At 31.6% G+C, this 16,339-nt stretch overlaps 1 protein-coding gene across 1 annotated transcript in view; it reads left to right on the top strand.

Moving 5' to 3' along the window:
• Positions 1 to 16,339, top strand: part of LOC140449077 (uncharacterized) — a 134,068-nt gene that overhangs the window by 100,669 nt on the left and 17,060 nt on the right. Inside the window, exon 7 of the mRNA XM_072542220.1 lies at positions 7,312 to 8,173. Within this exon, the coding sequence (XP_072398321.1) occupies positions 7,312 to 8,173 (862 nt within the window). The remainder of the gene's footprint in view (positions 1 to 7,311; positions 8,174 to 16,339) is intronic.

The raw sequence follows: 16,339 nt of genomic DNA, 5'->3' as shown, positions 1-16,339 counted from the left end.
AACATCATTAGAGGGTCCTTACTTACTCTGTGTTTTATATTTACGATATTGCGTAACTAAATGCCCATATTTTTCTATTTCGCTTTTTATTATATTAATGGACACTGTATGATGTAGATTACGAATTACAACTCTGTATGCTCTATCCTCTTTCATTTGGTACGTATGATGCACAATTTTTTTGCTGTTTAAATGTCTTAACAGTTTTCGGTATGCTTCTGAAGTCCCGGGAATTTATTTTTATTGTGTTGTTTTTTAATGCTATACAATAAAATGTCTCTGTTTTTGTTACTTCCGATAGGTTATTAACCATTTTATTGCATTCAGTAACACCATATATAAAAATTGGTGGGGGTTTAGAGGTTGCTGGAGTTTTGTTGGTATTTTCTGTACTGTTATTGTTGTCGTTTTCGTTTTTATTTTGTAGAATCTGAAATTTATTGCTGGTTACTACCTTGTCTTCGTTTTCTGTTGGTGTCGGAGTATTAATTTTGCGTTTTTTTTTACTATGTTGTATAGTTTGCTATTCGTGGATGTCCGATGACTCAATGTCGCTGATTTCCCCTGAAGATTTCTTCACTTTATAATGTATGTGTCATCTCAATAGAATCATAAGCTTCATTTTGAGGTGTAGATAATGTGGGATTTATTTTAGGATTGTATTGACAGTTTGAGGAAAGTACTTGGTTAGGAACATAATATATTGTTGTTGGTGGGTTGTTTAAAATTTGTGCTGAATTCGGTTGTAAATTTTGTGGAAAAAGGACATTTGGGCATTCTGGTTGAATTTGCTGTTGCTGATATTGAGTATATATTATTTGACCATTAACAATGGCAGTATAAAAAGGAACCCTCACCGATAAATCTGGTGGAGCACTCATTTTAATTGTTAAAACTGTATACTTTAATTTTTAAATAGTTTATAAATAGTATATTTACTTGATACACGATAATGAAGGTAAAAACGCGGCCGGAACCCGTTTTTAATCACCACTATAAACTTTCGCCTAATTCGTATCGATGTTTACAGGTCGAGACTCAAATGAATACTGTTTTTTTGGATGTTGGACAGCTTAAAATGCTTTACCTATCTCTAGTACAATCTCATCTTGTATATGGGATTTTAGGATGGGGTGGAGTAGCTGATTGCCATCTGGTGACCCTTCAAAATACTCAGAAATGGTTTCTTAAATTAATATATGGAAAACGAAAAACAGACCAACTTTTTCATGAAACTCAGGTTCTTGATGTTCGCCAATTGTACTGCTTAGAGCTACTTAAAAATATTTATAAAGATAAAATTCCTCTTAAAGTAAAAGTGTACAATTATGAAACAAGAAGAAAATTGAATGTCGAATGTCTTCACACTTTAAAAACAATCACGCAACGGTCAATTAAATATTTTTCTCCAAGATACTAACAATCAATTACCCATAATTTATAAAAATATCAAAAATTTTTGTTTTACTTCTTCGTTGGTAACTCTGTCTATCCAGGAAATCCTCAAGATGCGTCTATAGCACCACATCTCAAATGCTTCGAGTCTCTTTAGTGATGCTTCAGTTAAGGTTTATGACTCCACGCCATATAAAAGAACGAATAATACGTAGCATTTTAGTTAACGAACTTTTATTTCCAATTTTGTATCGTGGCTGTTAAAGATTTTTTTCATTCTGACGAAAGCTGATCTTGCCTTCTCGATCCTTATCTTAATTCTCGATTTCCGTCGATTAGTCCCACTGTTCATTTAAGTTTGCCCCAGATAACAAAAAATGGTGATTTGTGTTATAGGTTGTTGGTTAACTAGTAATTGACCAGGTGGTATCCTATTTTTGCTTATAACCATGTATTTGGTTGTTTTTGCAGACCTTCAAGACTGTCTGCAAAAATGACAGTATCATCAGCGTATCTTATGTTGTTCAATCGTTCTCCGTTTATAAGTATTCCCTCGTCTATGTCCGGTAGCGCTAGGTTCATAATGTGCTCTGAATATGTATTGAACAATAATGGGGACAATGTACATCCCTGTCGCACACCTCTTTTATTTTTATGTCGTCTGTTAACTGATCCCCAACTCTAACAGCTGCAGTTTGTTCGTAATAGATATTGTTTATTATACGGCGATCTCTGCTGTCTAGACCAATTGAATTTAATATTTTCATCAGTTCGTTATGTTTTATTCTATCGAACGGTTTCTGGTAATCAACAAAACACACATATATATCACAATTCACGTCTTTACATCTTTGAAAGAGAACTTATATTACAAAAAGTGCCTCTCGAGTACCCAATGCATAGCTGAAACCGAATTGTGTGTTTGTCATGTGTTCTTCACACTTTTTATATATTCTTTTATGTATAATTTTTAAAAAAGTTTTCAGGAGATGGCTAATAAGGCTTATTATACGATAATCTTTACATTTTTTGGCACTGGGTTTGTAGGGATTGTTATAAAAGTTAATCTTAGCCACTGTTGTGGTATTTTTCCACTTTGGTATATATTGTTGAAGATCAAGATAAGTCTCTTTACTTCGTCTTTATCGATAATTTTCAAAAATTCTGAGTAGAACTCGTCTGGTCCTGCGGCTTTTCCCTCCATAATGTTGTTTATAGCAGCTTCTACTTCCGCTTCGGGAATAGGTGGTCCGGTATCGTCATTTTTATTTTGTGTGATGTTGACATTCATATCGTCTTCAAATGTTGTTGTCACATAGTTCATCCATGTTGTTTTTGTTTCTTCAATATCAACCAGGGCCGCCGCTAAGGTATTGGCCGCCCGTGTGTAACTTAATATTTGCCGTCCCCCTTCCAACACTTTAGACATACATACTATTATTTAAAGAAATGTGCAGACGATGCATAATATAACAATAATTTGTAAATAAATAAATACTTACTTGAACATTTAGACTAATCTCCATGATCAAACGTTTATATATTATTCTAATGTATATCCTAATATCCTAATTTAAACGTCCTTTATCCTAATTTAATAACCATGATCCAACGTCCACAATATGTATATCCTATAATATCCTAATTGGATATTAAATTTTTTAATATCCCAATTTAAACGTGCATTTGATTAAAATAAACCGTGAATAGAAACATAAACACATAAAAAAACTAAAAAACTTACTTTTCGGGCTTTCGTCTCGGAAAACTTTTTAACAATATCTTTAACGTCCAATGTCGCACACACTTCATGTTCTATAGATAACATTGCTAAAGCAGAAAGTCTATCTTGCTTCATTGAGGATCGCAAATAGTTTTTAATAATCTTAAGTTTTGAAAACGACCGCTCACCCGTAGCTACAGTAACAGGTAGAGTTAGGAATATACGTACTATTATAGTTAAGTTGGGAAATGTTGATGCAAGATTATTTTCGTAAATATATTCAAGAATATCACTAGGACTTTTTTCTGCGAAAAAAAATATTTGAATAGCTTTAATTTCTTCATATAAATCGGTTGCACTAATGTCAGTCTCTGAGCTGTTTATGTCTGTAAGGGCTTAATTCACTTTCTCACAATTGGTTTTAAGTTCATCATCTTTGTTAACTTTGGTTATGCCATATATTACACTAAAAATGTCTGTGTGCTGTTAAAGTAATTGGAACCGTTCTTCAATTGCTGTTATGGCAGCATCCAAAATCTTAAAATAAAAATTTATTTTAAATGACAATTCCGGAAAAAATATAGGTTCATCAGCTCCTTCATATTCAACATGCGCTTTTCTTCTTCTAAGTCGTTCGATAGATGAGGTGGGGAAATTTTATTCTATGTTAGCTTTTGTAGATATCTCTCTGGATTCAATTACAAAATGTTGAAAATGTTCATCAGAACGTTTGGTTAAGTTTTGCTAACCAAATAAAATATCTGCCACACTACAACAAAGCACACGAATTTGAATTTCCAAATTTTATTTTTAAGCGATTTTGCTAAAGTCCTAGTATTCATATCCCTTGTATTATCATTTTGCAATTCTTCTAAAGCATTATATATTTCACTAATCTGGGTTTTGAATTGTGCGATTGCATCGATCCGAATCTCCCATCGCGTGTCCGACAATGTTTTAAATGTCAACTTTGGAAGGTGCTTATTTGGTCTTGATTAGGTAATGTGCGATAATAATAAGTTTCTGAAAATTTCCTATTACTTGTATATCTGGGGAAGTCAATTTTTGTAATTTGCTGAGGAAAATTTTCAACAACAAATTGAACTTCACTTGGATTCACAATCAACTTGAACTTCAACTTGAATATTTGCAGGCCATTTTCTGGGATCATCTGAAACCAAGTATATGCTGGAGCTTCCTACACTGCAATCCAGATTAACTGGAACATTAATTGTTCTATCTTGGTTGGTGGTTTCAGGTTCAGGCGTTTCAGCATCAGCACTCGCACTATCGCTATTATTGTCATCAAATCCTCCGTCTCTGTCCGCAGGAATATTAAATTATTTGGTACTTTTTTCTATGGTTTGGACTTCGCTTGAAGTTGAAGGTCCTAAATTTATATCCAAGTCTTCTATATTTTCATGTATTTTTTTCATCAAAAATGATTCAAGTGCACCGCTAAGTTTTTTTTCTCGTTTTTGTCTCTTTTATTTTTCTATATTGAAAGCCTGAAAGTCGTTTTCTTTTTGTTTCGGACATTTTGAAATTACCACTTAAGAACGAAGCATGGCGAATTTAACAAAATAAATCCAAAAACACTTCAAATAAGTTGTCCAAATAATGTTTCTCCAAATAATATGTAGCCGTAACGCGTATAGGAATAAAATTACTCTGATCTCGACGTTACTTCGAAATACAGTACCTACTGTGCAAAAAACGGGTCTTCTTCTTCTTCTTCTTCGTCTAGCCATTCACGTCCACATCTGAACATAAGCCTCTTCAAGTCTTCCTTTCCATTGTTTTTTATTGTACGCTACTTGTAGCCAATTTTTCCCGGCAGTCCTTTTTAGATCATCTGTCCATCTCATAGGTGGTCTGCCTCTGGGTCTTTTGTGTTGGTATGGTCTCCAGGTTAAAATTGATCTGTGCCATTTGTTTAGATCGCTCCTAGCTAGGAGCGATCTAAAAAAACGGGTACACTACTATATTTTACAAACAAAATCGTTTATCAAAAGCCTGTCTAAATTCATCGAATTCTCAACTAAGACTGAACATAAGACATAATAACCCATCTATAAACATAACCATAGAAACAATATTATAACAGAAACTTTACAACCACTTGCCTTAATTCTTGTAAAGTATCTACGTGTGAAATCCCAAATAACTGAAGTCCGAAAGCCGCCAGCCGCTTTAAATTAAAAAGTATTCTCGAAACTGCTTTATGACTGTACCTGCAAAAGGGCGGCAGTTCATACAATAAATAATATTTCCTGACAATTTTTTTAGATTAGGATGAAAAAAAGAAGTATACATGATAAATAAAACGCATTTGAGTATTATCACGTACTGAATAATTATTACTGTTTGGAATATTGGAGTTCACAGAATTATCTGAATCATTACTATTTAATTATTTGAATTTATTTTCGTTTAAAAAAAGTATTATCATCAGTGGACTACTTTTGGCCGCCCCTATTGTTGGCCGCCTGTGTGCGATGCACACTTAGCACGCATGGTAGCGGCGGCCCTGATATCAACTATTGGATTTCCTTAAGCGTCTGTTAAGTGTCCCGGCCTTTTTGATTTATAGATGCCTGCTGCTTCTTTGATCTTTTTGTGGAGGTTGAAGGAATCTTGTTTACGTTCCAATATCTCGATTTCTTCACACTGTTCTTCCAGATTTCTATTTTTAGCTTCTCTGACAGCTATTTTTATCTCTTTGTCTAGAAATTGATATGCAACGTAGTCTTTCCACTTGGATTCTCTTTTTCTGTCCATCATCTGTAATATACCGTCGGTCATCCATGGTTTTTTCTTTTCTGTCTTTTTCGGTCGCAGGTATTGGTCTAATATTTCCTTCCCAATGTTTTCTAAGTGGTTTATTTCTGTATACAGAGTATTAACTACTTTTGACTTACATATGTTGTTCTTCAGATATTCCAGTACTTGTTGCTTTATGTACACATAAACATAAACCTCTCAATATTAGACAGATTAAGTCAACAAGCATGTTTATGCTTTTAAGACGTTTTTTACGTTTATTTTATTGTAAGTAAACTGAAGTTGTAAATTAATGTAATAACTATTTATTTGAATAAACGTATATTATTAATTATTATTCATAACAGCACACATTAAGGCGTTGCATTACGTTCTGTAAATAATTGTTATTATCCGTCATTATTACTGTATTGTTTGCAAAACTCAAGTTATTGAAAACTTCACCGTTGATACATATACCTTCTATTGAATCTGAGAGTGCTTCTTTAAATACAGCTTCACTGTCGTCATCAAAGAGTAATAATAACAGCACGCAACCCTGGTGGAGTCCTCTCTGTATTCTGATATCTCACTTGTTCTGGTTGTCAACTTTTACCTTGACATTTTGATGCCAGTAGAGATTAGATACAACTCTCATATCAAGATTGTCAATATTTTTGCTTTTTAATATATCCACAAGCTTTTTATATTGAATCTTATCAAATGCCTTTTCAAAATCAACAAAACATAAGTACATGTCTTGATTTATGTTCATGAATTTCTGGGCTAGCATATTCAAGCTAAACAAAGCATCTCTTGTACCCATACCATTTATAAAGCCAAATTGTCTGTCACCAATTTCATATTTAAGAGTCTTAATATGTTTTAAGTGTGTAACTCATTAAAGCTATTGTTCTCTGATCTGAGCAGGATGTTGCCCTTGGCTTTTTAGGTGTTGGTACAAAGGACGATTTCAGTCATTTAGATTGCCGATTTATATTTGTCTAAAAATTACCGCTATATTTAATTCTAATATAAAGATTATGAAAAAATCCTTACACTGCGACGATCTATTAAAAATAGAACTTAGAGGTTAAAGTTTTTAATTGAAGGCAAAGTAATACCTAATTTAAATAAAAATTACTTAAATATCTAGTGAATAGAGAAGTACATGTAGACATAAAAGGGAAGAATTTTAGGGGCAAGTAACTTTTTATAGTGTAAATCAAAATTTTAAACCTACTATCTTTAGTTTTGGGACAAATTGTAATGCTCCTATTTTAGCTTCAACTCCAGTTAATTTTGCTTCATTTTTGTAAACTTTATAACAGTGAAAATCACGGATAGGTCTAGTTTATTGCCACTTTATATATTTTTTCATTCCGTTGGTGTTTTAATATCATTAAATGATCAATTTTTGTTACAGATAGATGTCTTTCCTGAGTTCAGCATGGGCATTAAACTTTGTAATATTTTGCAGTACTATATTTTTCATTCTATACAAATATTTTACTAGAAAATTTGATTACTGGAAGAAACGAGGAGTACATTACATAAAACCAATTCCGTTTTTTGGCAACGTTTATGACATTGTTACATTTAAACGAAACTTATCTGAACAGATACAAAAGCTTTACGATGAAAATGACGAACCGTATTTTGGAATTTTTGTTTTTGACAAACCAATCTTGGTGATAAAGTCTCCCAAATTAATTAAAGACATATTGATTAAAGATTTTAACAAGTTTAGTGATAGAAGCATTGCAGACGGTAGCCATGATAAAACTATTGCTAACTTTGTATTTATGCAAAAAAACCCAAAGTGGAAGCTTACGAGGACAAAGTTGACTTCATTTTTTACTTCTTCAATGACAAAAACATTTTTTACGAATATTGAATCAGTCAATGAGAAATTTATTGAACATTTAGAAAATATTTCTGATCCCGTTGATGCTAAGTATATAGCGGGCCATTTCACCACTGAAATGATAGCCCGATGTTTTTTTGCTACTGATCCTCGTTGTTTTGAATCAGACATGTCAAAGTTTAGATACTGTGTTCATCGAATCTTTCAATTTAGTGTAAGAAACGGATTTATACAAACCTTCTATTTTTTAAAACCGAGTATAATAAAATTATTCAAATTGAACTTCCTTGAAAATTCGGTCATAAAATACTTTCATGAAACATTTTTGGAAGCCATGGAATGTAGAAAGGAACATGATGGCAAACCTGTCAATGCGGTTGATGTAGTGAACCAGTTGCAAAAAAAGCACAATGGAGATTTTCCTGGTAAGTATGTGCCATGTAGTAATAATAAATTGTAGATGGCTCAAATAAACATATATTTTTAAAAGAATGTTTGACACAAATTTGCATTTTAGATTATTGCCAAATAACTTAATTATAGAGGTTATGTCCAAAAATACATAGTGACTTGACAGCATTTAAACTAAACAGAAATACAAAAGTAACAAAACTCAATTCTTTTTATTCTTAGATGACCAATATCTTACAAATACCTCCTTTTACAAATTCAATCGTCTTAGGTCTACTACTAACTAACTTAAGGTTATCTTTTGCACCAGGTACAGTTTTTACCAAAATTTTACTTTTAAACTCTGAAGTATCTTTATTAGAATTTAAACCGTTCTCAGTTATTTCCGGAATCAATGTCTTAATTTGGCTCTGTCTTTGGAGTTATGGGTAGTTTTTGCTCTGATTCATTTTGTATAATAACGAGATTTAGCACAATTACGTCTAAGCGATTAGATATATTCTTTTTATCTGGTTTTAATGTTGTTTTCAAACAATGTTTCGATCTAACAACTTACAAAAATAAATTCGATGATCTAAAATCTTATTAATCTCAAATTCCACAAAACCTTTTTTATTCTATTTTGTTAACTTACTATTTATTATAGCTTTCTGAGTAGTGACAGGTTCAGAGAATACCTTATTTTTAACATATGTCCAAATATAGTAATCTAACCGTGACAACGGGATCGTGGTGACCAGCGAAATGGATCTTTAATAGCTATCCGTCTATCGATAAATATTTCACTAAGCAATGTGTCGACTCCTCGAATATTGTGAGCCGGTGCTCCATCTTATTGAAACCAAGCCTCATTAGCCTTATTATTCTGAAGAGCTTGAAGTGCTGATAAATTACATGCCGTAAAATGTTGCAGTAACGCTCTTCGTTTAAATTTTCGTCATAAATGTTGAGCTAGTGTATACGAGTAAAGGATCCAATGATTATTTTTTTAAATTCTGTGAATTGTTTGAGTCGATACCTGTAACAATTGCTCACATTACCGTTAGGATGAATATGGATTAGCTGTAGAATATCCCAGGATATCTATTTGTAAGTTTTTATCATCGACGTGGGTTCTTTTACTTCTAAACTGACCAAAGTGGACACAGTTGTTCAACAAAGGTTTTACAGTGTTATGATTTTTTCGAGGCTTCTCAGGATATCTTTCAGCAAAAACACGGCACGTACTGGATACTATTCTGTTACACCCACAGTAATATAATTAAATTTAACCCAGATAATCCTGACATAGGAAATAGTATTAAAACTGCAATTTTTTGTTATTAATATGTTTTATTTGGAACACTTGAATACATTACTGTAATAATATTGCAAAAAATCGCAATATACACAAAAAAAAATTAGCGTCCTACATCTAGGACGTCAGGATCAAGCACTACCATTTGTGTGGTAACTCACAAAGCAGCGTACATGGATACCAACATCACATTTTTGACATCTTGTAGTTGTTTTTTTATGGCAGTAGCGACATCTAGTTTGTTTTTCTTGATCAATCACATAATGATGCATTCCATCGAAACGAGAATCGGCATTTTCTCTTCGACTTGGCCGTCCACAAGAAGATGAAGTCGCTTTTGTATAAAGCTGAAGAAGTGAAGTTGCAATGTGTCGTCGAAAAGCTAATTGATCCAAAGTGCCCTGATTGCTTCGATGTAGTTGCCAAGCATTCTGTATAGCCAAATCGATACAGTGAGTAAACAAACAGAAGTACCACTTTTTTCCTCTAATACCAGTTCTATATAAACTTACGTTTTGATCGCATCGATCTACGCCGCCCATATTTCGATTATATAATTTTACCATAAATGGTTGAGGAACAAGTATCGTTTTTTTTTCTTGTCGCGAATATCGCTTTACTTGATGAATAGGATTCGTACCAACTGCGTTCGAGCAGAGCGATACAACACTATTATCGTGCCAGCTGACAATTGTCAATTTCTTATTACCGTCAAACTTGGCATCGTACGAACCTCTTTTGTCTTTTTGTAACTCCTTTGCCAATTTCAGCGGATTTTTTGGTATTCTGTTACTTCTTATGGTTCCTGTTCCTCTGATATTTTTTTCTGTCAGCATTTCAAATAAAGGCATTGTACTAAAAAAATTATCAAAAAATAAATGAAATTTTTTCAGCTCCCACTTTGATCTAAGAATGTCAACATAACTGAGTACCACACCTACACCGACACCAAAATCCTTGTATTTAGGCGATACGTGTGTTGATGCTCCCTGGTATGGCTCAAACCACGTTACGTACCCATTTTTGTTACATCCAACCCAAAGTTTATATCCCCATCTTATCGGTTTACCCTTTATAAACTGTTTACAGCCGTGACGCCCGAAATAAGGAACCATGGCTTCATCAACACTGTGGTTCTCTTCTAAAACTGCTGTTTTAAAAAATTTTGATTTAGTAACCTAAAGAGAGGTCTAACTTTACTGAATTTATCAGAATGATCCAAATTATTATTATCGGCTATATGCAGAACGCTCATTATAAAATCAAACCTATCCCTAGCAAGTGCCCCAGAAACTAAGGAATTACAGACGTCTCTATTCTTTTCCCAATACATCTTCTTCCTTGGGTATTGAGCATAACCACTAAGAATAAGAATTCCTACGAATGCTTTGATTTCTTCGATACATATAGGCTTATTTTTCTTATTTTTCATACTTGCATATCTATTGGATTCGACAACCAGTAAATCAAAAATTTCTTCATCGAACAACTTCATGAACCAGTCTATGGGAGTATCTTCTGTATCAATATTGAGATCATTATCCTTTGACCAATCAAGTATTTCTGCTTCCTCTGAGGTGGTTGCTACTTCAGACCAGTGGTATTGCCGTGGAATTTTCAAAACTTTCTCAGATTTAACAGAATTTGATAATGGAATATCATCATCCGAGTCTGAGTCAACCGAACGAGGTACATGGATTTCAGCTACTGTTCTCAACATATTTGAAGGCAAATTATCCGGAGACACGTTTTCTTCATCACCAGAATCCTCATCTGTTTCCGGGCATCTTCCGGAGGTAAGAGAACTATATTAGCTTGAGAATGAGGAAATTCATCTTCTTCTAATATCTCCAAGGCCTCATGTAAAGAAAAACCCCTGAAACAATAAAAGCAGTATGTTCATAACACTATCAACAAATTCTTTTGGGCTAAATACTAAGTAAAATAAACAAATAAATCCAATGATTACAATAATTACTCAAAATTATAATTTTCATGCCATAATAGTACATAATCCTGACATCCTACATGTAGGACGGTCAAATTTATCACCACCTGGCAGCCAACTGGCAAACATTTTGGATAAAATTATTTCACGATTTGGAAAAATGAACACTTATATACAAATAACATCATAAAAAAGTATATTTTATCAAAAGTTTAATATTCATTTCTTACCTTGCAAATCTGATTCCATGCTCAGCCATATTTTACGTTTTTTACAACCGCACCACAAGTAGACGTTTCAAGCGATAGGAACAAACTAAACAACAATGGGACGATTTGTCCTTGAGTAACATTTTGTGATAGACGGCGTTATCAAATTTAAACAGGGCCGTGTTCAAAAATTATTGAAATTAGCGTCCTACATATAGAACGGCAGGGTTATTAGGGTTAAGAAATCTTTATTTGTATATCCTAAATAAGTCATTATTACTTTGTCAAGAAAATTAGGCAAATTATTAATATAACTGTCACCCACTGGCATATAACAAGGTTACATTAACAATAACTGATATTTTTGTAAGAATATTCCATAGGCCACTTGATAAATAAATTTTTTGTGACAAAAATGTACAAAGTTAATTTATTCGAAAACTGCAAGAGATAGGTATAGAAAATAATAATACAGATAGTTAGTGAAAAAACATATTTTTCTAAAATAACAAATCACATACAGAGTGTCCTATTTAAAATAAAAGGAATTAGACGAGAATTTAGAATGCTGGTTTTATGCCAATTTTGACAGCACTCTGTATAATGGAAAAGGCAAATTTATACTGTAGACGATAATGCTGTATCTGGTTATTAAATTTCTAAAGAATTTAAACTTTAATTTAAATTACATTAGAGGATATTGAACTCAACATGCTATCAACACTAATCACAGGGTTGACTTTAATGAAGTTAAGATTCTTGGCAACGAACGCAATCTCGTAAAAATGGCAGTTTTTGGAAATGTGTTCAACATCCTAACGCTCTGAATAAGAGAACTGACATTAGTAACTTGAGCGAAATCTATAATGCATTAATATTGCAGAATTAGGCTTAACAGTTTTTTACTTTAAAATTGTCTCCTAGGGTGTTTGTTTACATACATTTTCACTATTTAAATAAATTCAAATAAAATAAATAACATTTTCTACATTTACTTCACTTAATAAAGATTAATATTCAACTAATATTTTATTGATTCATTTATCAAGTTTATATATATATATATATATATATATATATATATATATATATATATATATATATATATATATATATATATATATATACAGGGTGGTCCTTAAGTAATTGTACAAACGAAAACCGTAAACTCTACACTTAAAAATATTACGATTTAAGCCAACTTGCTTTAATAAAATGTTGATATTAAGAAAGATACAGGGTGTTAAAATGGAAATTTAAAATTCTATTTTTCGCTATAACTTTTAGATTTGTAAATATTTTTGGACAAAAATTTATAATTGGATGCTTTAAAGCAGGATAAATTATATTTTTATACAAACTTTAATGTAACTGATAGAGGGCGCCACATATGCCACATGTGTGGCATAGATTTGCGCTTAACTTTTTTGCTCTTTAAGTTAGCTCTATTTGTGTTAAAAAATATTAAAGATACATTATTTTTACAAGGAAAAGGTATACCTGTTAGTAACCTCAAAATTTAACCGTTTTCGAGATATTCGCATTTTATAAGTCAGCTGAATAATAATTCTTAGTTTGTGCGGTAAAGCACTAAATACCTGTAGATAAGCATAATTCACAAATTATTCTTATTACAACAATTCAAAGATGACAATGTAACATTACAAAATTTTTGTTATGGCTGCTAAATGTCTTATTGAAGAAAATATTCTTCATCTTCTTCTTTAGGTGCCGTGTCCGTATTCAGACGTTGGCCGTCATCATATTTACAATTTCCCTTTTCTATCGCTTCTTAAGTTTCTATACCTACTGGCGTTGTATTACTTTTTCCCTATTGTAAAATGCTGAAAACCCAAAATATGTGGTTTATGTAAGACTAAACACCACCACATTCTATAGAGAAGGCAGTGAGAACATACTTAAATATAACTGTTCTGAACGTTGGATTGATCATGGCAGTCATATTCCTTGGCAATGTGGTGATATATTGATATAATTATTTAATTTATAAAAAAACCCAAAAGAATACTTATTATTCATTACATAAAATGTTTGCCCATTTTTATAAGGACAATTAGAAACTAAAGCACAGGTATTGAATAACACATATGTGTCTTGTTTCATAATACTTTTGCTACCAACCTAACCTTAAAGACCATCATCGTTAGCCTCATAACCGATATTGTTATAAATATAGTAAACACATAGGTAATTTAGTTCAGCATAATATTAGTTCGTTAGTTAATCATAATAGACCATTTGTTCGAGAAGTTACTCGTAAGCTGTAACGTAATCATATAAATAAGTAATGTCATCGATAGGTTATTCCGTGTTTGTATAAGTAACCAATGAATCAGATACATCACAGTTTAATACATTATTTAACCTGTGCGACAAATAAGATGTAGTTCCATAATATACCATAAGGTTTGGATATATATCCAAAAGAATATATTCATCCATTATACATTATAGCCACCACGTAGCCCAGAATTTAATCCGCTTGATTTTGGTGTATGGGGCGTACTAAAACAACGTGTCTATAAGAATCCCATAAACATTCGCAACCAACTATGGGAAGAAATAAATACTGCAGCAGTTTCTTTAGAACCAATGATGCTATTTAATATGAGACGATCTTTTATGGAGTATATTGACAAATGAATTAAAGAAAATGGTGGACATATCGAACACTTACTTTGACAAAAAGTTATGTTATTTAGTTTAACTATTTCTTAATTTAGTTTGTAAACAAAATGTTTTGATTATGACTTTAATTTAACATAAAACGTAAAATGTTTGATGTAAAATCCTATTATTCTGTTTTTGTCAAATCCTATTATTAATTATCCTGCTGATATATTTATTATATTTAATATTTCGTTAACTATTAACTTTAGTTAAATGTATTTTACACCAAAATTTAGATTTATTAAAGTTTTTGCCTATTTTTCCTTCGTTGCCTGGAGTAATTGCCTTAAATCAGAATTATGCAGCTGATTTGTAAAATGCGATTATCACGAAAACTGTTAAGTTTTGAAGTTATTAAGAAGTATAACTTTTTTTTGTTAAAATAATGTAACTTTAATATTTTTTATCACAAATACAGGTAACTCAAAGAGCAAAAAAGTTAAGTGCAAATTTATGCCACATATGTGGCATATGTGGCATATGTGGCGCCCTCTACCAGCTACATCAAAGTGTCTACCAAATTATAATTTTTCATATTTAAAAGTACCCAGTTGTTAATTTTTATACATAAACCTTTACAAACATGAAAGTTATAGCGAAAAATAGAATTTTAAATTTTAACTTTAACATCCTGTATCTTTCTTAATATCAACATTTTATTAAAGAAAGTTGACTTAAACCGTAATATTTTAAAGTCTAGATTTTACGGTTTTCGTTTGTACAATTACTTAAGGACCACCCTGTATATATATATATATATATATATATATATATATATATATATATATATATATATATATATATATATATAATAATTTTGGTGAAATGGTTTAATAAAATTTTTAAATTAATTTGATTTGTAGAATTCTTATTAATTTCTCAGTTCCACATTGTTATGAACCTTGGACTGTTGGAAGTTGAATTAAATCTGCATCTGTGACTGGCTAGCCAGTTATAACTTACACACTTATATGGTATGTAGTGACTGACCTCACTTGTTTGTTCTTTTTCTCCGAGCCATTCCCTGAAGAAAAGATGGTGTTCTGAAACATATTTTTCTTTCATTTAATGGTTCGTATAGACAAGGTTTTCACCTACCTTTTCATATATTTTTTAAACTTACCGCCTTATTGCATTAGCGGTTGGTAACTCGCCTTATTGTGTGTCATATTTTGACTTCAAGAACACTGCCTTTTCAGGTGATAGCTATGGGAATCTGAAATGTGCTCACATTTGCCGGGTGTCTGCTGTAAGAATTGAAAGCTTTGTGGTAACTTCATTACACATTTTATAATATAACTATAATAAACTCTTGATCTTTTCAATAATGATACCTAAAGTACAAAATAAAATAAATTAATATCATACTGTTGGAAGTGTGATCTTATGATCTTGTTAGTTCTCGGCAAATACTTACTTTTTACATAAGTTTTTTACATACTTTTTAAATTACATTTACTATGACCACATGGTCTTTTGCTGTGCTATGTTGGAATCAAATTGTAAACTGTATTTAGTTTCAATTGATTGTTTATACAACCTAAGTATTTAATGTCTAGTATCTTAAGCCTATTTACATTTTACACCATTGACAGCTACATGTCTTTTTAAGGTAACACATTTATACTGACTTTTCAATGGATGTTTGGTTTTTCATATTGTGCTTTTTAGATAAACTGATGATGCTTTCTGATTAGAAAGCGAAACGTCTTCAAATAAATAGATGAAGTACTTCTTTGTCTTTTTTCTCCACCTTTTGCCCGAAAAACTCACCACTTTTCGAGTGATCCTTATATATATATATATATATATATATATATATATATATATATATATATATATATATATATATATATATATAACTGTTTTGGATGGGTTGGAGTCAATAATAGGGCTATTGGTTAACTATTTTTTTTATTCTCGAGCTTTCAATTGTGTTTACAATTATTATCAAGAGCTAAAAAAGACAAAATACTTACAAGGTTGAACTAAAAAGAAAAAACAATTTTTGTTAACTTACCAAATAAAAATTAGT

The sequence above is a fragment of the Diabrotica undecimpunctata genome, chromosome 8, assembly GCF_040954645.1.
Source record: "Diabrotica undecimpunctata isolate CICGRU chromosome 8, icDiaUnde3, whole genome shotgun sequence".
In the NCBI taxonomy this organism is placed as follows: Eukaryota; Metazoa; Arthropoda; class Insecta; order Coleoptera; family Chrysomelidae; genus Diabrotica; species Diabrotica undecimpunctata.
Note: the sequence above shows the minus strand (reverse complement) of the source record. Positions and strands in the feature narration are given on the sequence as shown.